Raw genomic sequence first — 26,456 nt, forward strand, 5'->3', positions numbered from 1 at the left:
GTCATAGGGCAATATGTGTGCTACCTGTTTAATGAGAAACTATTTTGCTCTGTAAACCTTCGTCTAAAGTGAGAATAGCAGCATAATTGGAAGAGCGTAGTCGATGTCACTGAACTGTGTATGCAGAAATTTTTGAACTGGTGTATCTTTGGCTGTGTGTACTTTCACCAAAAAAAAAAGGTTGAGAAGGGAGAGGGTTGACATGTTGTGGGGTTGTTAACCAATGTTATAAAGCAATATGTGTACTACTGTTTCATGAGAAACTATCTGTTTTGTAAGCCTTCCCCTGAAGTACAATAAAGAAAAGAAAAAGAACATGAAAAAAAATGCTCCAGGGCCAAAGATGATGCCAGTCTTGTAAACTTTGAAATTAACGAAAGGAACTCCCATCAGAGGAGACAAACAAAATGGATGAAAGGAATAGTCTCTGGAAAGGGCCAATCAATTCCGCTTTGTGTCACCTGGGTTCAGCTCCAGACAGTTGTTTGGCAACTAAGGTTAGATGTGAATCGCCTGTAATACCGCAGTGACCCAGAAGAGTGAATATAGATCCTTGAGTTCCTGTCTATATGTAAAGCTGTGTTTATAGTAAAAGCAACAGAGACCCAGAATTTGGATAGTTCGTACCAGGGAACAATAAAAGTTTTTGCAATGATGTTCTGGAAGGGGAATTAAAAGTGCTTGTCACAGTACTAAAATAAGCTACCCTGATAGGGTATTTCCAAAATAACAGAAATGTCACTGTTTAGAGACACACATATTTCTTCCCTCTGTATTTGGGGACATTTCATGAGGAAGCACGTAGCACAGTGGTCACAGGATGGGAGTAAGGATTATCAGAAAAACTACAATGAAACTAAAAACCATTAATAAAATAATTGTAAACAGCGGGGATGGGGGATAAAGACAAGGAACTAAAAATCTCAGTATCAAAAAACACTCTTGTCAGGTTAAACAAATAATTGTAAAAATTGCTTGGGAAGAGGTATTGAACTAGTCTGAAGCTGCCTCTATTCTTTGCTCCTCTTCATGTATAGAACAAATTCAGCTTGAATCCTTACTATGTGAAATTATTATGTTTTTGGAAAATTCAAGAAGGACTTAACTATCCTAACCCATTGCCGTCACAATGGGTTTTTTTTTTTTTTTTTTTTAAAGAACTATCCTAAAGAGGCTTCCAAATGAGTAAATCCATCTGCACGAAGAACATCACAATAATGCTGCCGTTTGAAGCTATGCTGAGAAGTACCACATGGGTACTTGATCAGAAAGGGCTGGTTCATGTTCAGCAGCTTCTTTGGAAGGAGATAGAAGGTTAACATGCACCTTTGACTTCACTCTGGCAGGGCAGATAAACCTCTCTAAATCGGGATCATGGGACCTCAAGCAGTTACCTTTTATCATGTTGGTGTCAAATAACAGTTCTCACTATAAATAACCAGCAGTCTGTGGGTTTAAGTTGCTGTTTCTTGAGAATAGTTCAATATCCTCCCATCTTCGGTATGCAAATTATATTCTTCTACCTACCTATGAAATTCATTAGGGCGTGGAATTAAATGTTAATCTGAGAAAGGATGTAAAATGCAAACAAACTCCAGACCTTACTTTAAATCAGCCAGCTTCTCAAAAAGAAGATTGGCCTTCGGGAGTTATGACCTAACCTTTTTTCCTTGGGCTTCAGTGGCTTGGTTAATCAAAATCTTTGTTTTTCTTAGTCATTAAATTCAAATTCTAAATGAATTTCTGTATCCAGATTACAAAGCATTAATTTTGTTCTAATTTTCACGTATGCCAGACAGTCCGTGTCCAAATGCTGTTTATAAAGCATCTCCATTGCCTGTTTCCTTGGTAATTGGAATGACTGGCTCTCACTCATTATTTTTCAGAGACTTGAATTGTTGACACTGCTGTGTCAGTGTGAGATAAGGAAAGCTTAGCGATTTCTTTTGTTTAGAGTCTTATTATTTACTTGTAGTACCTGAAGGTCAATGACTGCTAAAGCAGGGGTGGATTAGACTGAAATACAGAAAGCAGAAAGGCATAAATTGGAAAAGACCCACAGTGGCACTATTTAATTCTACCCAATTAAAAACATGTAGGAAGATTTACCCCATAAGACTATAAAAATGGAACTAAAATATCTTCCACGCTTAGTGTAGTGATAAAGAGTGTTTTGCAGCTTACTAAGCCGCATGACCTTAGGCTTTGGAAAGTCATTTTTCTCATCCCTAAATTTGAGGGTGGGTGAGCATTAAATGATCGCCAAGTCCATTTTCGGTATGATAATTCTGTGGTTTCTAGACAACTTCACATAACTAATCCACAATAGTATAATTTACAAAATTTCTATTACCTGTAACAAAATTACATTGAAGTTCAAAGTTATTAGCCTATAATTCCTTTCAAATTTCTTTTCACAGTTTTGCTAATACATTTTACTTAATTTAAATAACAAGACTAAAAGAACTAGTCTTTGACATCATTTGTATCAGCAACACAATACTTACATGAACATTTCTTCAGAGACCTCATACAATTTTGACTTATATTTTTTAATGTTGGTCACTCACCACCACCACACCTCACGCGTTGCCATCGAGTTGATCCTGACTCATAGTAGCCCTGTGGGAGACAGTAGAACGGCCCCATAGGGTTTCCAAGGAGGCTGGTGGATTTGAACAGCTGACCTCTTGGTTAGCAGCTAAGCTCTTAACCACTGTGCCACCAGCGCTCATAGAATTTAACTCCAGACCTTGCCTTTGCAAATCATGTTAAAAATCACTGTAAAATAAGTGCCATATTCTGATCATTGAAGCCATTTTGAAGATAGAAACTTCTATCTAGAAACTTCTATCTGGTATTTTGTCGTTTTTCTGTTTTTAAATCCTGGTTAGACGTCACAGTCCTTTTCCTTCATCAAGGACCTTCGTGATCTGGGGTCTAGGAAGAAGAAATTTAATATAAAAGTTCAGATATAAAATATGTAAGACCCTAGCATCTTGTGTCTGAGAAAACAAAGTTCCTGGTACACCACTGACACTTGGCGAATGCCACTTTCTTTTTGCCCCCTTTTGTGTGCGTGTGTTTGTGTATTTACATTTGCACGGTCAGCAGTTCGAATCCAGCAGGTGGTCCTTGGAAACTCTATGAGGTGTTCTACTCTGTCCTATAGGGTCACTGTAAGTCGAAATTGACTCGATGGCAATGGTTGTTGGTTTTTTTTTTTTTTTTTTTTTCCCATTTGCTAGCAGTATGAGGTAGTTAAGAGCACCAACTATGGAGACAGATACCAGCTCTACTACCTTGCCCACGTTGTTCAACCTCACTGAGACGTGAGCATTAATGAGGATAAGGTCTATCTCATAAAGTTTTTATGTGAAGATTAAATGAGATAACTGTGTAAAAGACCTGGCACAGGAAATAATGGTAGCTGTTAGGACTATTCACGTGTACCAGGCAATTACAGTTCACTTTATCTGTTCTTTACTACAGTCTGTGAAATGGTTTATTATCTCCATTTTACAAGGGTAGGACTTGAAAAATCTCTATTAGTTTTACCCAGTTCTTCAACCAAACCGTGCTGCTTTCAGTTTATGAATGAGGTCTTTATCACTTTTATGTCTGTTCTTAGCCTGACTGCTCTGTCTAAAGCAACCTTCCCACATCCTCCCATGGGACTTAAAAAGAGGTATTTCTCTCTCCTGCCTTTGAAATTCCATAACCCCTCACTTCTTACAAGGGTGAGAACTCCTAGAGGGCAGGAGACTTACCTTCATAATCTTTGTGACCCCCGAAACTCCTAGCACAGTGCATTCCACAATTCATTCTGAATTTGGTCATAAATTATAAATAAATCATTGGCAGTTGTAAAAACAGCTTGGGGGCAGTGTCTGACCTCGTCCAACTTCATGAGGGGGAAGGAGAATCGAGATCAACAGTCCAAGGCTGATTCCTCTGTGGGGGTGGGGTGGATCAGATATGCCTCCTCTCGCCACCATCTTTACCAATTCTGACACCAACGGTCCCTCCCACAGCACTCTCTGCTGGGTTCAGTATTCATTGCAGTGGCCACACAGAACTCAGAGAGCATACTCACAATTATGGGGTTTATTAGGGAAGTAACAGTTACAGTTCAGGCTCAAGAACACTCAGGATATAGTTCCTCCATCACGATAGCCTCCCCCAGCTGTGCTCGCAGCCAAGCCTCTCCCTGGCCCGCAGTCTCTGCCCAAAAGCACTCAGCTTTCTCTCTGTGTGGACTAGGAAGTCCACTGTGTTGTCTCCTGCTGCTGCTCTTTCCTTCCTTGGTGGTGAATTCTCCTCTCTGCTCTGGAACTGGCTTTCTTTTAAGGCAAAACTGACTGTACCCTTGGTAGGCCACAATTACCTTTCACACAATCACCTGGGTGGAAGTTACAAGACCATGGCTAGAAAGGCCACACACAAAAGTAATTAATCCCATCACAGCAGTTCTCTTGTTCTTCTTGGAGTGATTTTTTAGTCTGGTTAATTTGTTTTGGAAACTTAACATAACCACTGAAGGGAGGTATTGAGCTGATGGGAGTGTGATTTTTAGAGGAAATGGGTTGTTTTTACAATGTTGTTTTAAAGAATAGTGCTGTAATAAAAGCACCGAATAATTCCATTAAAAGTTATTTTGCTTTCAGTCTCATTTCAGGGACTTCTATGAGACTATCTATCCATAGTACTCATCTAATGATAAGATGCATTTTTTCGGTTATGTATTAACTCTTAGTCAATTTCTGTTTAAAGCAGGGAGACTCAAATTTGTGCAGAATCTACAAAACCAACATCTCAAAAGAGATTTCCTGAAATTTTGGTCTGAAAGTTGGTGGGTGGTTATTATATTAGGCTTGGATGTATTAGAGACAAACTGTAAGAGAAAATTGGAAAGAACTACCTTATTGACCTCTGTGAGTGTCAGATGATAAACAGGGTTTTTGGATGGCATTAGCACTTCATCATAAATCAGAAATGATACCAAGTAACATTTGTGATTTATCAACTTTTGTTTACCTTGGAAAAGTACATTTAGGATCAAGTTTGTTTTTCCGCCATTTTGAAAGAAAATGCAGGAAACTAGAAATTGCTATATATTCAGCAAACAGCTGTTCCCTTTGTTAGCCTTTAGAAAGGCAAGTGTGTCATGAATAAGAATAATAATTACTACTTTGAAATTGAGGATTGGTATGGTTTCTTTTAATCTACCACATCTGATTGAAGACTAACAGGATGTTCTCTGTCCATGCATAACAATAGGAGGTAACTCACGTTGTAAGTGGACTAAGTAACAAGGACAGTTATTAGGAAGATGTCACGTGTATCCAGACAGCAGGAAAAGATGATCATTTACTTACTGTTCTGTATACTTTTGGAGAACTTAGCATTAAGTGGATCATTCGTATAGTGCATGTAATTATTTGTCAAGGAGTTCATGTGTTTGAGAACAAAAGTATCCTTATCAAAAATAATCCTTCATCCTTTTCCCTAAAGGAACTTGTGGAGTACTACAAGCATCACTCTCTTAAAGAAGGGTTCAGAACCTTAGACACGACTCTACAATTTCCATACAAGGAAACAGAACATTCAGCTGGACAGAAGAGTAGTAGAGCAGGCAACAACTGTGAGTATCGTCATTTAAAATACAATTTGCTGTCACTTAAGGATTGGAGGTACAATAACATTGAACCTCTTCATGCCAAATTTTGAAATATAACCAGTTAATATGGTGATGCGTTTAGCAAGGACTTTTTATCTGGAGCTAAGCAGAATCAGATGGACCAACAGGTTTATGAACATATCTAGTTATATTCCTTGTGCCAAATTAAAAATCATGTTTTGCTCATAAACCCATCAGAAATGTGCAGGGTATGTTAATTTGCAAGCTTTGTACTTTTCACTGACTTTTATATTGGCCAAACTCTAACTTACACATAATGTTTGTGGTCATAATGCTATTTGAGTAACAGTATCTAAGCATGGATGATGCACAGCTCTCCAGTCTAGCCTGGTATCTCAAATCTGTTTAAGATGCAATTTCAATGATTACTTTAGGAATTTTGAAATGACTAAAAGCATGTTTTCTCTGATGTCAGTAAATTACTAGCCAGCCATTTCTAACTTTATACATTAGCCACTTTCTCTCTGAGTGAGCACTGTGCCACAACTAATCATAAAAGATTAGCACACAAACAAAATCAGGTCATAATTTGAATGTGAATTCAAGTCAAAAACTTTTCTCTCATCACCGTTTAATGTCATGGAATCTTTCTGGAGGTAAATACATCAGGTAAAGGGAACACTGTGATGAAACATGCCATGAAGGAAATGTGATTTCATTCCCTTATTTTGATATCTTTTTTTATTTAAAAAAAAAAAACTGTCTTGGCGGGTAAATGAAGACAATTTCATTATTCTTAGAATCTTTAGTTTTTAAAAAAATTAGAATACGTAGAGGTATTTGAAAAATGTTTGTATCAGTGTAAGGTAACTTTTTTCTCCCTAAAAGCAAAAAGTGAAAGGGAAACAGGTAATATACTCAAGGCTCCAACAACATCAATAAAATTCCACACACTTACAATATAAGTAAATATACAAGTAATTTGTCACATCAGCTGACAGGTTTTTTTTTTTTTTTTTTTTTAATTTGAATAACCTAATAGCTGTTCTCCTCACAGGAATTGGTGATAAATGCCCCGGCCAATGTAATGAAAGCAGGAAGAGCACACTTTCTGTTGAAAGTTTAGATTTATATTTCTATTTTTAGCACAATAGTACCCAACCCTCTAAGATTCTTATACAGGCCATAATTTTTGCTTAGTCAAAAATGGAAGTTTTCCCTCAAAAAACATATTTTCTACAAATTTTGTAAAAGTCTACCAAAGTTATGACTTCTTTCCTTGCAAGAAGTGTATAATTTGCAACTGCCTCTTCTTTGCCTTCTCACCACCAGGGAATAATAAAACTCGCCACGGTGGTCAGTTATACTATAAATTCTGTTTGAGCTGTTCACTTAGTTCTAGAAAACCAAGGAGGTGTTTGGGAAGAGGCAGGGATCCGCACAAGAGCAGGTGTGCCATATAAGGTGGGAATCTCATTAGCCTTCACGTTTCACTACCTGGTTTACTCCCAGACACTTTGTCTCAGTGCCTGGCATATGTAGGTGCTCAGAGAATGTTGTCTAGTGATGAATGAAATGGCTGAATTTCAAAGTTGTCTCTAGTGTTTAATGACATATTTAATGTTCAGAGTCATCTGGACACTAAGAAGGAAATTACAAGCCTTTTTTTTTTTTTTTTAAGCATGGTCAATAGAATGATTCTGAACATCTGTGCTAGCTGCAGGGAAATTTTTGAAGATATAATGATCTTACCAGTTCAAACATCCTACCCAATCTTTTTAAGAGACTCTGGCAACTTAAGTCATGTCACAAAAACCCTCTGGTAATTGAAAAGGAAAAGCAAATCATTTAAAATTTAACATGTGTTATAGTCTTGTTTTGTCCATTATTTAATCACTTATTCAACAAAGATAATGTCAAATACCCAACACTTGGCCAGGAAGGCACTGTTCTAGAAACTGGGAGACAGTAGTTAAGAAGATAAAGTTTCTACCCTTATGAGCTTGAGTCCCTGGGTAGTGCAAATGCTTAACCCACTCTGCTGCTAGCCAAAAGGCTGGTTGTTCGAGTCTACCCAGAGGTGCTTTGGAAGAAAGGCCTGGTTATCTACTTCCAAAAATTAGCCATTGAAAACCTTATGGAGCACAGCTCTACTCTGACACACATAGGGTTGCCATGAGTCAGAATGGACTCCATAGCAACGGGTTGATTTATGGAGCTTACATTTTAATGGGAAGACTCAGGCGAGTCTGGGTTGGGGAAGTTTAGTATCTTTACATTTGTTGGTCAAGGAAGATCTCATTCAAAAAGTAACCTGAAGGAAATGAGAAAAGTGAGTTACAGCAGCAATTTTTGCACAGTGGTTGATGTTCCAAGATTATTCCATCAATACCACGCAGAAGGGTTAAAATCTTAGATAAAATTTATGATACTGCCCCAATGTTTTATTTACTTTATGCTGACTTTCTATAAAATACAAAGAACACTAGAGAATTAAACAAGATGCTGTATGTAAAGCACTTAGCCCAGTGGCTGTACATGATACCAAAAACAAACCCATAGCTGTTGAATTGATTCTCACTCATGGGGCTGTATGTGATAAATAGTGTCCAGAATGTCTTTATACAGGATCATCTTGTGACTTCCTAGTCCTTACCAACAGATCAGAGCTCTGGGTGTGCTGCTAAATATAATCTAAAAAATAAGTTTTACTGGAAAGCACCATCTTGGGCTTCGGGATTGAGAGGACACTGACTTGCCCCATTACCTCTAAAAGGCCTTGGAGGAGCAGAGCAGACAGGCTAAAGGCCAGGATTATTCTCTCTCCTGGGAAGGGATTGAGAATGGAGCTCTAACCCTTGAAACCTGCTCTTTATTATTATTTTTTTCTTAAATAATATCATCACCCTGGCAAAGAAAGTACTGGGGCATTATAGAGGCTGATTGCCTCTGTATTAGCCCAGATTAGAATGTTTTGGGGAAGATAACCAACTATTTTTCAAGTTTGTAAAATACCATGAGATTATGACAGAACTACCTCATGCAAATGCAAACTAATACACAGATACTGATTAGAATTAAACATGGGCCCAGAATATCGGGCAAGGAGCACAGCATTTCTAGATTAGGGGCCATTGTAGGTAAGGCTGTCTTCCAGGGTGATGGGATTTTTATGCCTGCCTTTGGAATGATTAAGAATGTTTCTGTAAGAGAAAAGGAGGAAGAAAGAGAAAAGAACAAAGAGCTCAGGCATAGCAGTGAGCTCTTGTGCTTCGTCTAAAAATTGCTGTGGCTTCATGGAAGGTGTCCTGCGCTGTTCTGTGGGTCTGTAAGAATTACTTTCCAAAAATGGTCACAGCAAACCTAACAGACTGCTTTAGGTGTACCTTTAGGGCTTGTATATTTGAAAGGCACAGAATTGACTTTTGCCTTTCTTGCTCTACAACGAGCACTTAATTATTTTCAGGTCTGCCACTGAGTAGCTTTCTGACCTCAGGCAAGTCTCTTAGCCTGTCTGAGCCTCAGCTTTCTCACCTGATGAATGAGGAATGGGATTAGATATTATATTCTTTTAAAACTAGCGTCCTGGCTTACTTTCTTGTTGTAAATGAGAGGAGGAAGTGAGGTAGACTGTTAATTGGAAACCTGCATGGCGTAGTGGTTAAGTGCTACCTACGGCTGCTAACCAAAAGGTCGGTAGTTCAAATCCACCAGAATAGACCTAGGAAAATAGACCCTGGGAAAAGTTACACGGTTAGCTATTCTGTGACCCATAAGCAGATGTTATACATTTTCCCAAGTTCTTATTTATGGGAAATCAGTTGGGCTACAGAATAGAGTTTTTTCTTTGTTTTGTTTTTAAGTTTTGGCTATCATGATGTTTACATAATCTCAGTGTATTGTCCCACAAGAATTTACTAGTTTCAAAAGGAAAAATAGTAATACCTTAACCAAGTGATCAAAGTAAATATCACCAATAATGGGACAAATCTAATATGATGCCCTGAGATGGACACAGCACTGCTTTGGTGGTGTTCCTGCCCCAAAATGCAGAATTTAAATCTAACCACAAGGAAACATCAGCCAAACCCAAACTGAAGGACATTCTAAAAAATAACTGGCCTGTACTTTAGAAAAATACCAAGGTCATGAGAGCAACAGCTTCATATTAAAGGAGACTGAAGACGCATGCCAATTAAAGGAAACTCCATTGGATCCTAGACTAGGAAAAAAAAATGTGTGTGTGTGTGTATATATATATATATGTATGTATGTATGTATAAAGAACTTGAGTGGAACAATTAACAAATTTTGAGTAAGTTTTTTCGATTAAGCAGAAGTATTGTATCAGTGCTGATTTTCTCCTTTTGATACTTTTATGTGGTTATCTGAGAGAAGAGAATGTGTTTGTCTTTAGGAAACACACTCTGAAGTACTTAAATGTAAAGGGCATTATGTCTGCAACTTATTCTCAAATGGTTGAGGACAAAAATACAGACAGATTGGTAGAGAAAACACTGTAAATATTAACATTTGGGGAGTTTGAGTGAAAAGTATATGGGGATTCTTTGTAACTATTCTTGTTACTTTAAGTCTGAATTATTTCTCAAGAAAAAGTTTTTAAAATATAGAGATGATCCTATTAGTTGGATCCAAAAAACCCATTGTCACTGAGCTGATTCCAACTCATAGCAACCCTATAGGACAGAGGAGAACTGCCCCATAGGGTTTCCAAGGAGCGGCTGATAGATTTGAACTGCTGACCTTTTGGTTAGCAGCCAAGCTCTTAACCACTGAGTTACTAGGGCTCAGTAGGTCTAACAAAATTGGGAGAAAGTGACCAAGTCCTCCCTTTTCACCTGCTGCAGAAGCAGGAGGAGCTTGGCACACTGCCCTGGAGGCACAGTGGTTAAGCGTTCGGCTGCTAACCAAAAAGTCCGTAGTTTAAATCCACCAGCCGCTCCTTGGAATCCTATGGGGTGGTTCTGCTCTGTCCTATAGGGTTGCTATGAGTTGGAATCCACTCGACAGCAGCAATTTGGTTTTGGTTTAGAGCCCTAACAAAGAACCCTGTTGGCAGTGGTGAAAATGTTCAGCTGCTAACCAAAAGGTCAGCAGTTTGAACCCACCAGCCACTCCACAGGAGAAAGAGATGGCAGTCTGCTTCCCTAAAGATTTACGGCCTTGGAAACCCTATGGGCTGTTCTACTCTGTCCTGTAGGGTCATGATGAGTCGGAATCGACTTAACGACAGCAGGTTTGTTTTGGTTTAGAGCCCTATGTGTGCTTAACAGGTCATATGTGAAACCATCTGTTTCTTCTGTGACCTCATTATATTTATTTACTCATTCTTTCACTCAACAAATACTTGTTTGACACCACATTCCAGGCCTTGTTATAGATGCTGGAGTTATAATACTGAATAAGGTAGACAATCTAGTGGATGGGAACAGCCATAAAGTGAATAACTATATAAATAATCGCAAATCATGATAAGGCTTGTGCAGCAGAAGCAGAAGCAAAAGGGTATGACAGGCGACCCCATTCAATCTGAAGGGTCATGGACTGACTTTTTGAAGATGACATTTAAGCTAAATTTAAAGGGTCTATGAGGGCGGGTATAGGGTGGGATGGTGGTGAGATGGGAAGTACCGCACTGAAGAAATAGCTTGTGTGGAAGCGCTTAACCCTTTCAGGACCCTATTATTTTCTGCTTTGAATTTTTTGTTGACACCATGAGTTTTCATTAATGGAAGCATGCTGAATCATTGAGTGTGTCTGAATTTTTGGTAGATAGCATGGATTTTTTTTTTTTCTTGTCCCTTCCCACAAGCCTACCTTCAGAGTCCAGTGGGACAACACATTGTCGCACTATTTCAAACCCTGAAAATCACAGAGTTCCACCAGAGTCCACTGGGACATATGTGTTCCCACATACAAATTTTCTATTTTTCCTACCCAAAATGCACATACCTCATACAATACCCTGGAGAAACAGTAATTGTGGCACACATCCATTTTTGTTGTTGTTGTTGTTGGTTTTAAACAGTCATAAAGGCCCCTGCCATGCACTGTCATTAGGAAAGCAGCTTCCCAAAAAAACCTGAGAGCTGGAAAAAGTGAGTGGGCAACCATATATCCCATGGATCCTGAAAGGGTTTTAAGCAGGAAAAACTATATGTACAAGGAATTGAAAGGAGGCCAATGTGTTTGTAACCTAGTGAATGGATTCTAATATATGCAGTAGAAATGTATTGAAGCTTTATAAGCAGCAAATGACATGGATTTATTTACATTGCTTTAAAACATCTCTAGCTACTGTGTGAGGAGTGACTTGGAGGGAGGGAGGACAGAAAGGAGGACATGAGTTAGGAGGCTATTGCAGATGTCCATGAGAAAGATAGTGGTGGTTTGGACACAAGCCAAGTGGAGACAGTGGGCACATTTGAAATATGTTCTAGAAGTCAAATTGATTGTCTATAGGAGTTGAGGTAGAAGTAGTACAAGTATGTTACACAAATATTTGCCTTGGACAACTGATGAATGATAAAACCATTGACGGACGAGGAAACAGAATAAAAAGAACAGGTTTAGAGGAGAAGGTAATAACTTCAATTTTGCACAATCAAAGGTCTGGAAGTCAGTTGGCACCAAAGAGAGTGGTTTGGGTTGAAGATAGAGTTTAATGAATCGTTAACACTTCCATTTTGTAGTTGATAGTTGTTTGAGGATTACAGTTATTTGTATACACGTTAATTATTTCTTCTGGCTTATTGTTCCATGAAGTCCAGGGACCAGTCTCCCTTGCTTCTTGTTCTCAAATTGCATTTTGCACAGTGACTTACATGTAATAGGTGCTCAAAAGGACTAAACCAGTGAAATCAGGACCTGATGTCTATGGGAGATACAGCATGTATTTAGGGTGCTAAGTTAATTGATAATGGAAAGAGCAGGGAAAGATGGGTGAGTTTTTAAACAAAACACAGATCAGCATTCTCCTTTTTGGCATGGTGACAAATATCACAGCAGTTCTTCACAAATGGACAAAAGACTTGCTGGGTCATTAGGACTGTACAGATGAGCTGGGAGGAAGAAAAAGAAGCCAGAGCTAGAGCCTGGACAGCTTCTCCCTGGGTGTGGTCTATTTCCTTCCCCTCTTATATTCCCGTTATTCTGTCAGCCATCTTACGAGAGACTTAAACTTCATTTTTAGGCAGAAATTTGGATTTGGGAAGATTGTATCACTCATATTTATTTAACTCGTTACCACAATATGGCTTTATGAAACTTCCTGATTATTCTTTAACCACAAGTTCTTAGTTATAATACCTTGTAATAGGGGATGATATTTACTACCTTTTTCTTACAGACTCTTCAAATGTCCATTTAATTTAGTCTTAACCTTCTTGCCTTTCTAATTTAACATGAATATGAATGTTCAACCCATATTCATCTACCCTGATTTTCTGATCTGCTTACCTGATCCTTAGTCTTTTATCATCCTTTTATTGGTCATTTGAGTTTGATATGATTTTAATTTTTTTCTGGTACTATTGAATATTTGTTTTAGTCTAATTCTTTTAATTTAAAATATTTTTTCTTTTTTTTCCATTCTTATGTTAATTTTCCTTTTTTCACTGTTTATAAGTTGTAGTTATATGAGGACTTTGCATTATTAGGGTGGAAAGGCAGTCAATGGATAGGAGTTTCAAACAAAACATCACCTTAAGACAATGAAGCATTTTCAACTGATTGTAGCTTTCCTGCAGTACAGTGGTGGCTTCCTGAGAGAAAGTTCTTCTAGCCAATGCAGGTTCCCAAGCAATTCCTGGATGACTGTTTGTCTGAAACACTGTTTAAAACATTTGGTATAGAATAAGAGGACCCATAATCCTGTCTGCTATGCAGTAATTGATGATTTACAAGACACTATGTTTTTCAAACTCATTTTACATACATTAATGTCTCTAACGGAGTATTCCATGCATACCAGCTCTGGGAGAAGCATCATGTAAAAGATTTCCTTTTTCAAACAGATATATAAGAAATACTGCTTATATGATACATTCCCCTCTAGGAAAGTCACAATTTATGTCAGCATTTTCAAGGCTTTGAGAAGTCTGCACAAAAGAAATTCCATTAGATTTGTTTTAGCTAGAGTTTTCCTAACTTATTTCACCATGCAGCACCAGCTTATAGTGTTTAATGCTCATATTACAAGCATTAAAATTATCAGTATGTATGAAGTAACTTAGAACCATGTCTGGCATGTGAGAAGTGCTGTATGTTTTAGCTCCTGCTATTACTACTGCTTTTGCTGCTCCACTGCCAATACTATTAGCCAGTGTGAAATGTTGCATGAGGCTCTTCTGACAATTTATATGTGTATATAAAGTCTTTCTCCTTTTCATTGGGACTTTGGTGTCCCACTTATATTTCCTGGGCTGCTTCTCTGTTCTCCCAGTATGCACACTATTCCATGGGCTAAGTTAGTTATAACATACTGCTGACATTTTTATATTCTTTTCCCTCAGTGTGTCTATTATGCCGATAGAATTTTCTCTTTTTGGGCAGCTGATCAACTCCAGTTTCACATCTTCATCATTAGGTCATGCTGGGCTTCCCTTCTTTTATTTACTTACTTCAGGAGCTTTACTGGCTATTATAAGGCATTTTTATCCTGAACAAGGTGGCTTTAAAAATAGTCAGTGCCCAGGGTCCCTTCAGAATGTGGCTTACAGATATAAATTTTAAAGATTCAGATAACCTCATTCAAAGTCATTTAAAAAATAATAATAAATGTTTCAAAGCTCAAAAGTTAGTCCTTAAATTCTTAGTATTTCTTATCTTTTACTTTTCCCTCATATAACCTTATATTCTAAATTTGACTCAATATGTGTAAGGCCAGACGATCTGCTGCCAAAAAGTCACAGCCTTTAAAACTTTATGGAGAGTTCTACTCTGCACATTTGGGCTGCCATGAGTCAGAATCGACTCAACAAGAACCAACAATAAAGACCAAACCAAACCCGCTGCTGTCAAATTGATTCCGACTCATAGAAACCCTGTAGGACAGAGTAGAACTGCCCCATAGGGTTTCCGAGGCTGTAAATCTTTATAGAAGCAGACTGTCACATCTTTCTCCGGCAGAACAGCTGGTGGGTTTGAACTGCTGAGCTTTGTGTTAGCAGCCAAGTATTTAACCGCTGCACCAGGTTGGGCTTATCCGCAATAACAATATATGTCATGTTCCCTAATAGATGATAGGCCCTCATGCAGCAACCTCAATTCAAAGATTTGGTTTCTCTAGTCTCTCTTAGGAGTATCTAGGTGGTGTGAACAGTTAATGTACTCAGCTGCTAACCAAAAGGTTGGACTTCCTAGTCTACCCAGAGATGCCTTGGAAAAAAGGCCTGGCAATCTACTGAAAAATCAGCCATTGAATACCCTGTGGAACACAGTTCTACTCTGACATGCATGGAGTCACCATGAATCAGAATCGACTCGATGGCAACTTGTTTTTTGTTTTTTAAATCTCTCTTCCCAATTTAAACGAACATAGTTTATCTAAATTGGAAGGAATTCTCCTCCTCCTCCTCTTTTGTTTAAATATTGGATCAGGCTCTTAGCTGTGAGAATCAATTCTGAGAGTCTTTTTTCTTGATCTGTGCCACTGATATGCAGTTACTCCTACTGAATTCCAAGTATGCAGAAGGTAGTAGGTCTTAACTCTGTGACTCTCTTCTCTCCTAATAGTGTGAGAAATAGAGTACACACTCAGCTAAGGTTTTCTTTCCTTCATGCATGCATGCATGTATTCATTCATTTTTACTTTCATCCATTGCTTTATGCATTTCACATTTATTGAGCATATGCTTGCACCAAATACTATATCATGCACACTCCCCTTAAACAATACATACAGTATAACGTAGCGTCTGAACAATAGACAGGAATTCAGAGCTAATAGTTCTTATATCCAGGGACCTCAAACTTACCATCCACCTTAGCCCTGGTAGAGGCTTTTCAACTAAGTAACTTAGAACATTCCTGAGAGGTCATCATGAGGCTTTGCTTAAATACTCAAGTGACTTTATGTTCACTACTACACAAAGCACCCATGTTATCTTTTGAACAAATTTAAATGTTTTTTTTCTTACATTGTTCCAGATATTTGACTTGCTATAGCTATATACCATAATTAGTGTATCTCCCTAGAGCTCAAAATAAATACATTCTGTACTCTCTCCAGGAGTCCCTGCATGGTGCAAATGGTTACTATGCCTGGCTCCATCGGAAAGGTTGTAGTTTCAAGTCCACTCAGGTACCTCAGAAGAAAGGCCTGGAAATCTGCTTTAAAATAAAAAAATAACAGGCATTGAAAACTCTGTGGAGCACAGTTCTACTCTGACACACACGGGGTCACCATGAGTCGGAATCCACTCAACAGCAACTGTGGTAACTGGATTCCCTTTCTATCATTATAGCCTTTCATCTAGTATGTTCTTTTTCCTTCCCCATTCAGTTTCTTTTCTTTTTTTTTTACTTAATTAATTAATTTTTTATTGTACTTCAGGTGAAAGTGTTTCTTTTCTTTATTCTTTCCTTTGTTCCTCCCTCCCTCCCTCCCTTCCACCTTCTCTCTCTTCCCACTCCCTCTCTTCTTTCCTTCTTTCATTTTTTAATAAACTACATCAGATTATGCAACTCCTCCTTGTATAAATGGTTGCTAAATATCTCATCATCCTGGTCATCTTCCGGTTGGTCAGAACTAAGTTCAATAATTTCAGTATTGCCTGGCTTGTTATTGGCTCAGACTTTTCCCTGTTCAAAGCTCATTCTTCCACAGTTAATTTATCCCCTTTGTTTTATCCTTCCTCCTCAGGGGACACAGTTCTCCATATCTCAGTGAATCCAAGACCATCTTTCTCCATCTCCTCGTTCGTTATTACATTCTAAGCGATAACTTCCTCCATAGATCACCACATTCATTCATTCACCAGATCTTTATTGAGAGCCTACTTCAGGGCAGGAACTGCTCAAAGTGCTGGGGAGATACAGCAAAGGACAAAACAGACAAAAATACCTGCCCCTGTGGAACTTACATACTAGTAAGGAAGGAAAACAATAAATTAGAACAAAAAAAAATTATATAGTATGTTAGAAATTGATGAGTACAATGGAAAAACAACATAACGAGCTAATGGTACTCAGGAGTGTTGGAGAATGACTTATGATTTTAGCTGAGTTCGTTGTGTGATAAACAAAATGGAGGCTCATTTTCCTCCTTTGGGTAGCTTAGCAGAAAGCTGGTTCAGCAGTTCTGAGGTGGCTCAACAGTAGGGCAGGCTGACACCAGCCACTGACTCTGGAGGCTCCCCTTTCTAACAAAGCCACTTGTACCACCAGAGAGCTTCTGTTATTATAAACTCACATAAACCCATTGCCATCGAGTTGATTCCAACTCATCGTGACTCTGTAGGACAAAGCAGAACTTCCCCATAGGGTTTCCAAGGAGCAGCTGGTGGATTCGAACTACCAGCCTTTTGGTTAGCAGCCTGAATTCTTAACCACTGTACCACCAGAGCTCTAAAACTTGCTTAAATACCCTATAAATAGGTAGAGCTCTCTGCTGGAACTTTTGACCATGGTGCTTGCAGACCATGTGTGCTCAACCGAAGCTTGGCAATAGGAACTTGGGGAATTACATGCATTTCACTCCTTCTCTGCTTGTGTGGTGTACCCCCCAAAACCCTGTTTTCTGTCTACACCACATGACACTAGTTTATAGGACTTTATAGGACATCAGGGTAGACCTCCTTGTGAAGGTTACATTTGAGTAAAGACTTGAAGGAGTTGAGAGAGGGAACAGACAATGTAAAGGAAGGAACATGTGCAGTGTGGCCAGAGCAGAAGGAGCATGAGTGAGAATACCAGCAGATAAGGTCAGAGAGATAAGGGAAACCAAATCATGTAAAGCTTTATAGGACTTTAGCTTTTACTCCAGAAGAAATGAGGGGCGGGGTGGGGCAGGGAGCCATTGGAGGGTTTTAAGCAAAGGAGACACATGATCTGACCCAATTTATTTTTTGAAAAAAATTATTGTTCAAAGTTTTAACAGAACTATTCTGCCTTTTCTCTTAAAAAAGACTGCAGGGAGAACAATTAGGAGGCTACTGCAGTAATCCAGGCAAGAGGTGATGGTGGCTTTGACCAGCATCAAGCCATGGAGGTTATGTATTTTGAAAGTGATCCAACAGGATATTGTGATACATCAGATGAGAGGTATAATAGCAAGAGAGGATTCAAGGATGATACTAAGGTTTTTAGCCTGAGCAACTGGAAGATTCAGGTTTGTTTTCTTGTTGTTTGTTTTGTTTTTTTTAAGGCCTCTAATGAAGACTAAAAGGAGCCCTGGTGGTGCAGTGGTGAAAACACTGGACTGCTAACTGAAAGGTCAGCAGTTCTAACCCACCAGCTACTCCATGGGAGAAAGAGGTGGCAGCCTGCTTCCATAAAGACTGCAGTTCTACTCTGTCCTGTGGGGTTGCTATGAGTCTGAATTGACTCAACGGCAAGGAGTTTGATTTGGTTTTTAATGGAGACTAAGAAGCCCTGGTAGCACAGTAATTAAGCACTTGTCTGTTAACCAGAAGGTCAGCAGTTCAAACCTACCAGTTGCTCTGCGGGAGAAAAGACCTGGTGATCTGCTCCCATAAAGATTACAGCCTAGTAAACCGTGTGAGGCAGTTCTACTCCATCATATAGCATTGCTATGAGTCAGAATCAACTCGACGGCGCACAACAACATTGGAGACTAAAGTCTAGGCATAGCGTTCTCAGTCTAAAGTGAGTTATTTCCATATCTCTGTATCATGCATGTGCCTGTCTCTCTTCCCTAATTTATATGTTCTTTTAAAGTCAGGGTTTTTGTCTTATTTGTTATATCTCCCATAACACCTAGCACAGTACTTGATGCATTAGCAGTTAATAAATGTCTGCCAATGATTTTCAAAGAATACAGATTTAGAATCAAGTTCACATCTTAATAAACTAGATGCCTAGATGATCTTAGATCATCTAAGATTGCCTTGGGATTTTAGATTAATAATTAATAGTCTAAAATCCCTAGGCAATCTTAGATGATCTGATTTTCTCTAACAATAGAGAAAGGCCTTATACTCATTTTGTATACACATGTACTCATTTTGTTTTCTTATTAATGCCTGTATATGTTTGTGCCTTGCAGCTGGAATACTAAGTAGCTATTTTGGGGGTTTTTTCCCCTCAATAATTTTAGACAGAAATTTCCTTGTTATATCTTTAATTTCAGGTTAAAGGTGATCTGTCTACTTACCAGATGCTGACATTCAGTTAAATAAAACCGGTGTGAATTATTTCTAGTGTTTCCAGCAACAATATATAACTGACATTCAATTAAATAAAACCAACCCGAACTATTTCTAGTTTCTCTAGTGACAATATATAACATACAATAAACGGTAAACAAGGAGTTTTTAGTTGTTTTATTTGGAGGAGGAGGTAGGGCAGCACATATGTCTGTGAATGTTGCTGGGATTCTGAAAAGATATGCCTGGACTCTGAAATAAAAGCATGTTAAGAATCAAAACTTTAAATTAAACATTCTTTAAATTCTCAGTATGTTCTCTGCCGTTAGGCCATCTGTAGACAATTTTGGTGAAAAGAACCTCTTGGATCCCTCATCAGAGAGCCCCATACAGGAACATAGTTCTTCGTGAAGACCTCCACTGTGATCACTGTACTGATAACACCATTGGTCCAGTTGCTTGATATTTTTACAAACAACATTTTGCTACATACATGACTGTAAACATGTGTGCTTGTTAGAACTAAAAGCAGAGTGTTAGCTAATGTCTATCCCAGAGAAGAATAATTAGCAAATGCTTAGAGTAATGTTCACTTATACACAAAATGATTAAGTGTAGTTAAAAATTACTTTCTGGTTTGATAACTAATACCCCTAAGGAAGAGTGTTGATTTAGCTTTTATCCCTACTGTGTACAAATTTTAAGTGTTACTGAAAATTGTGTACATTTTCATTTGCTCAGGAACATTAGCGGCCTGATTAAGACAGAACATATTGCTTCATGCAGTGGTAGGCATCAGATAACAATTCACTAGTACTTTTTTATTCTACTGTACACATTTTGTTTTGTTTTGTTTTTTCCTTTTGAATTGACATACTTCTGTGTTCTGTGGCTGTATCTTAATCAATCAAGTCTCAGAATTGAATAATACCCGCTAATGATTTGCCAATCAGTTGATTATAGCTAGGCTGATAACTTCTATTCACAACTTATTTACTTAACAGATAACCTCTGTTTCAATTAGAAGGTGTTAGTACATCAGGTTTTGTTTGTGTAACTTGGCATAGTTGATGAACAATATTTGACTTTACTCTTAATAGTTTCTAATGAGAAACTTTTTAAGTCACTAAATTACATTCCACTCATTTGCTAATCTTTCGTAAAGGTTAGTCCAGTTGAGTGCTAAGTGTCATTCACGTGAAGAATAACCAGAGAGACCTCCCAGAATATGATGGCCTCTCTGAGCAAGGTTCCCCCTTGGCTGTGCTAGTATGGAGTGGAAAATGTTTGAAGAAGGTGGCAAGTTAGGCCCTTACTTACAGCATGCAGTTTGCAAATGATTACTTCAGTGAAAAAGGTTTCAACATTGACTTAATATTGTCTGAGTGGAAAGAAACACGAATAAAAGAGTTCTTTCTCTCAAGAAGCTTCCAAAATAATGTGATAAACTAGCAGGCAGATGATCTATAATGTGAGCTGTGAAGGGGCAAGAATATAATAATCTCAGCATTTCCATTTCAGTGTCACTGTTACTGGGCTGTTTCTAATGCTATTGCCAGGGTACATGCTTACCAATAATTCTTATATTAGGCGTGTGTTGGTATGGTAGGAGGAGTTTGATGAAGAAACCATCTATCTGTATATGTGTATAGGAGTAGATGGATATATTCTCAGTATGAATAGAAATATATTTAATGGGTTAAACCATTCTGTTTTTTAATCAAATAATGTAGTATTACTTAACATCTACATTTAAATCCGTACTTTCCTAGAGAAACATGTTATCTTATACAGTTGTCTGCATAGGTGCCAAGTATTCAAATGCTGTTTTGCCAGCTTAAGAAAATCAAGTACCTGAAGGCAGTGAAAATCGACCTATAGGAAGAAGGGCAACAATAAGTCATGCTACAATGTCTAGAAATGTAGAAAGCATCCCTAGCAGTCCTCAAAATCTTTGCCTGAGAGCTATACACTAGGTGGCAGGGGAAACTGATTAACCTTTTTCTCCTAAGTAGATTCCTCAAGGATATAGTATGGTTAATACCATAAGACATCCAGTATTTAATAGCTGTTCAGCATCTCAGAAAAAATTATAGTTATTGTAGGAATATCACTGATAGAGTATGGCTATCTAGAAGCCTTGGGAATAAAACCTGAGATATATTTCACATTCTTTCCTTTGTGTTGAGCCAGCCTTTCTTGGAAGTCTTATTGACTTCTAAGTGAGCAAAAGATGAGCTAAACAAATCGGGAGGAGACATAGGAGTTTGCAGAATTAAATACCCAGCTGAGACCCTTGTCTATTCAGCAACTGCCATTGCTTGCACTGGGCCTGATCCTGTGTGAGAGGCAAAAGCAGTGCAAGAGCTGCCCCTTGCCCTCCAACATCCAGTCAACATCTAACTGGAGCTACAACATGGGAGCAGATGCAGTAATTAAACAGCAGAGCCAGGAAGTACCATGATGTAAGTGCCCAACCGAAGCCTTTGAAAAGATGGAGAAGGGGATAAGTGTTGTCTGGTCAGGGAACACTGACTGTTGATTGGTCAGGGAAGGCTCATGAAAGGGGCCTGAGCTGGACCTTGGAGATAGGGAGGTTGCAGTTAGCAGAGACAAGGTGAAAGAGCAACATTCCAGAATGAGCAGAAGTTTCGAGTTGGAAATGTTGCTGAAAACCTCAGGGTGTAGTAAGAAGCTGGTCTGGATGAAGAGAATCCATGTGGGATTGGTTAGAAAGGCCTGATAAGACCAGGTTATAAAGTGGCCTGGATTTCAAGTAAAGAGAATGGATTTCATAACATAGGAAATGGAATGATGAAATCTAATTGTAGGGTGATTAGCCGGGAGGCAGTATTTAGAATGAAATGGAAAGGAAGAGAGATGGAAGCAAGATGACAAATTGAAAGACAGTTGTCTTAGTTTAGAAATGATATAAATACCTGGGTTGAGATGGTGGAGCTGAGAATTCAGTGAAGGGATAACTTCATATTTCAGAGGAAGAAGGCACTCAGAGAATAAATAGGAACAGCCAAGGGTATACTGAATTTACAGATAAAAGTGGAGTCATTGAAAAAAACAAAAATGTGGGATGGTGAACTAGATTACAGGGAGGAAGATGATGAATTTGGTTTTAGACAAGTTAAATCAGAGATAATCTCTGCACCTCATGGCAGTGCCCTGAAGACACTTAAAGTCATAGGCCAGAATTTAGGTGAGGGGCCCAGGCATATTCAAGAATCCATTCCATTCTTTGCGGAAGAAAATGAGTTTCGAGTGAAGCTAGCAGAGGGGCCAAGACTTAACCAGAGTGGATAATATTTAAAATAAGGTTTTAAAAGATTCTAATACTAACTACTTGGACATTACTGCAAATGATTGTAAGGCTTTTAAGATTAGATAAGAGAGGGAAATAACACACTGATTCTACATATTTAAAAACAGACATCCAAGTATTTTGGTGAGGCCTTACCCATATTACTTCAGAAATATTAGCTATTTTAGCATCCAAGACAGGTTATCTGATCTAATATATCTACGTATTGCTGAGATTATTTAAATTGCATTTAACTATATTTTCATAGATTTCTCACTTCTTCCCTCTAGAGCAAACTTATCTTTTGTTATATTTCAAAATTTGGACTTAAATTACACCTTCATTAGAAATTCAGGGAAAGTATAGTCTTATTACTTTATGGATAAAGTAATCCCTGAGAGAGAATCAAGGATGGATGCTTAGAAAGCAGTTCAAGGAGAAAATTCTAATAGCAGCAAGAAGTAGTGTATAGAATGGGAGCTTCCAGTTTAAGTTCTCACAGACATGAGCTAGGAATCTTGGCACCAGATTTTCTGCCAATAATAAGTGAGGTATGTGTCATTAATTCATTACATTAGAGATGGCATCCTCTCCCCTCTCTCCTAGTGGATATATTGTGATCCGAAGGAAATGAAAATGTACCAGTTATATTGCATGCCAGCAGATGAATTGGGAAGAGCATAAAAATGGTTGTAATGGCATGTGCCACCATATTTCAAAAACAAAAATTTACTGTAGAACATTGCAATGGGATGAGAAAGAACTTTGATTATCAGCAAGAATATGTTTCATGGTAGGTTAAAAGTGAACATATGAGGCTGTTCATGAGAAAAATATGTCATAAATGGACACCAATGTGTATATGAGGGTTCCAAGGTCCGTGGTTGCATGAACAGCTAACCTCCCCTAGCCAGTCTACTTGAGTGGTGTCTGGGAATTCCCTTAATAAACTGCTGCTACTCTTAGGTATCCCTAGAACCTCTTCCTGACAAGCTTGTTAACTTTGGAAGATGTCTATGGTTCTCAAATCAAGAAGAGACCTGAAAAGAGGCAGAATATTGGAAGACTGTTTGAATTTATTCCCAAATTGCTTAGCTCCCTTTTACCTCACCCTTGGGTATAGAAAACTTTTTGTATCAGTTAAGATTAGGTTCAGTTGCAAGTGACAGAAACTCCAAAATGATTGAATTAAACAGAATTGACATTTATTTTTCACCCAAAAACGTGGAAGTAATCCGTCCAGGGTTGGAGGCTGGACTAGGGGCATCTCTGTGCCATAAAATCCTCAGTGACCTGCTGTTGTTGTTAGGTGGCCTTGAGTTTGTCCCAACTCATAGCGACCCTATGTACAACAGAAAAAGCACTGCCTGGTCCTGCTCCATTCTCATAATCGTTGGCTATATTTGAGCCTATTGTTGCAGCCACTGTGTCAGTCCTTCTCCTTGAGGGTCCTCCTCTTTTTCACTGACCCTCTGCCCAGCATGATGTCCTTGTCCAGGGACTCATCGCTCCTGTTAACATGTCTAAAGTATGTGAGACGAAGTCTCACTGTCCTTGATTCTAAGGAGCATTCTGACTGTACTTATTCTAAGACAGATTTGTTCATTCTTCTGGAATTCCATGGTATATTCAATATTCTTCACCAACACCATAATTCAAAGACATCAATCCTTCTTTGGTCTTCTTTATTCACTGTCTAGCTTTCACATGCATATGAGGTGATTGAAAATACCTTGGCTTAGGTCAGGCACACCTTAGTCCCCAAGGTGGCATCTTTGCTTTTTAACACTTAACAGAGAGGTCTTTTGCAGCAGATTTGCTCAGTGCAATATGTAGTTTGATTTCTTGACTGCTGCTTCCATGGTTGTTGATCGTGGATCCAAGTAAAATGAAATCCTTGACAACTTCAGTATTTTCTTTATTTATCATGACGTTGCCTATTGGTCCAGTTGTGAGGATTTTTGTTTTCTTTATGTTGAGGTGTGATCCATACTGAAGGCTGTAGTCTTTGATCTTCATCAGTAAGTGCTTCAAGTCCTCTTTGCTTCCAGCAAGGTTATGTCATCTGCATATCACAGGTTGTTAATGAGTCTTCCTCCAGTCCTGACACTTCTTTCTTCTTCATATAGCCCAACTTCTCAGATTATTTGCACATCATACAGATTGAATGAGTATGGTGAAAGGATACCATCCTGACACACACTTTTTCTGTTTTAAAACACGCAGTGTCCCCTTGTTCTGTTTGAATGACTGCCTCTTCATCTATGTACAGGTTCCTCATGAGCACAATTAAGTGTTCTGGAATTCCTGTTCTTCGCAGTGTTATCCATAATTTGTTATGATCCACATAGTCGAATGCCTTTGCATAGTCAGTAAAACACAGGTAAACATCTTTCTGGTGTTCTCTGCTTTCAGCCAGGATCCATCTTACATCAGCAGTGGTATCCCTGGATCCACGTCTTCTTCTGAATCCAGCTTCAATTTCTGGCAGTTCGCTGTCAATGTACTGATGCGTCCATTTTTTAATTATCTTCAGTAAAATTTTACTTGCGTGCGATATTAAAGATATTGTTCAATAATTTCCACATTCTGTTGTATCACCTTTCTTTGGAATGGGCACAAATATTGATCTCTTCCAGTTGGTTGACAGGTAGCTGCCTTCCAGATTTCTTGGCATAGATGAGTGTTTCCAGTGTTGCATCCATTTGTTGAAACATCTCAATTGGTATTCTGTCAATTCCTGGCCTTGTTTTTCACCAGTGCCTTCAGTGCAGCTTAGACGTCTTCCTTAAGTACCATCAGTTCTTGATTAGATGCTGCCTTCTGAAATGGTTGAACGTCGATCAGTTCTTTTTGTACAGTGACTCTGTGTATTCCTTTCATCTTTTGATGTTTCCTGCATCATTCAATATTTTGCCTATAGAATCCTTCAGAATTGCACCTCCAGGCTTGAATTTTTTTTTTTTTTTTTTTTTCCCAGTTCTTTCAACTTTGGAAATGCTGAGTATGTTTTTCCCTTTTGGTATTCTAACTCCAGATCTTTGCACATGTCATTATAGTACTGTACTTTGTCTTCTCAAGCCACCCTTTGAAATGTTCTGTTCAGCTCTTTTATGTGATCATTTCTTCCGTTTGCTTTAGCTACTCTACATTCAAGGGCAAATTTCAGTCTCTACTGACATCTGTTTTGGTCTTTTCTTTCTTTCCTGTCTTTTTAATGACCTTTTGCTTTCTTCATGTATGATGTCCTTGATGTCATCCCACAACTTGTCTGGTCTTGGGTCATTAGTGTTCAGTGCATCAAATCTATTCTTGAGATGATCTGTAAATTCAGATGGGTTAGACTCAAGGTCACACTTTGACTCTCATGGACTTGTTTTAATTTTCTTTAGCTTCAGCCTGAACTTGCATGTGAGCAGTTGATGGTCTGTTCTGAAGTTGCCCCCTGGCTTTGTTCTTACTGATGATATTAAGCTTTTCCATCATTTCTTTCCACAGATATAGTTGATTTGATTTCTGTGTATTTCATCTGGTGAAGTCCACATGTATAGTTGCCATTTATGTTGTTGAAAAAAGATATTTGCAGTGAATAAGTCAGTGACCTAGGTTCCTTCAAGCTCACACTCTATGATCCTTAAGATGAGGCCTTCCTGCTCATGCCCCAAATGGTGGATTTCACACGCCAGGTAGCAGAATAGAATAAAGATTCAAAAGGAAATGCAAAGGGCATGTGCCAGCTGTCTTTTAAGGGAAAGGTCCAGAAGCTGCCTGATGATATGTTTTTGCTTATATCCCATTGGCCAGAATTTAGTCATACTAGCTACACCAACCTGCAAGGGAGGTTGAAAATGTAATATCCTTCTGGACAAACATAGCCCACTAAATAATCTATTACACAGAAGAAGGGGAAAATAAGTATTGGGAGAAAATTTATAACCATACCTTTCTTTTCAGTTACAAGGGCTCCATGATATCAGTGGGTGGAGTTATATAACAATCTCCTGTGATACCTGAGGCATAGTGGCGGTTGCAGAGTAGTGCAGAAGTTAAGAGCATGGACTCTGGAGTCAGATGGGCTGGATTTGAGTCTAGGTGTTTCTCTATGTAAAAAGGAAATAATATTAGTACCTTCCTCTTAGAGTTGTGATGATTA

The 26,456-nt window shown here is 38.5% G+C and overlaps 1 protein-coding gene across 6 annotated transcripts in view; it reads left to right on the forward strand.

The window, feature by feature from the left end:
- The window catches only part of VAV3 (vav guanine nucleotide exchange factor 3), a 444,185-nt gene that overhangs the window by 411,193 nt on the left and 6,536 nt on the right, over positions 1-26,456 (forward strand). For 5 of the 6 annotated variants that reach the window (XM_004388054.2, XM_023742207.1, XM_023742206.1 and 2 more), the window contains one exon: positions 5,515-5,644. In XM_004388054.2, coding sequence (XP_004388111.1) covers positions 5,515-5,644 — 130 coding nt within the window. Of the gene's footprint in view, positions 1-5,514; positions 5,645-26,456 lie in introns of those variants that run through there. The other variant, XR_002825862.1, reaches the window with a different exon arrangement.

Source organism: Trichechus manatus, unplaced genomic scaffold, assembly GCF_000243295.1.
Source record: "Trichechus manatus latirostris isolate Lorelei unplaced genomic scaffold, TriManLat1.0 scaffold00204, whole genome shotgun sequence".
Classification (NCBI taxonomy): Eukaryota; Metazoa; Chordata; class Mammalia; order Sirenia; family Trichechidae; genus Trichechus; species Trichechus manatus.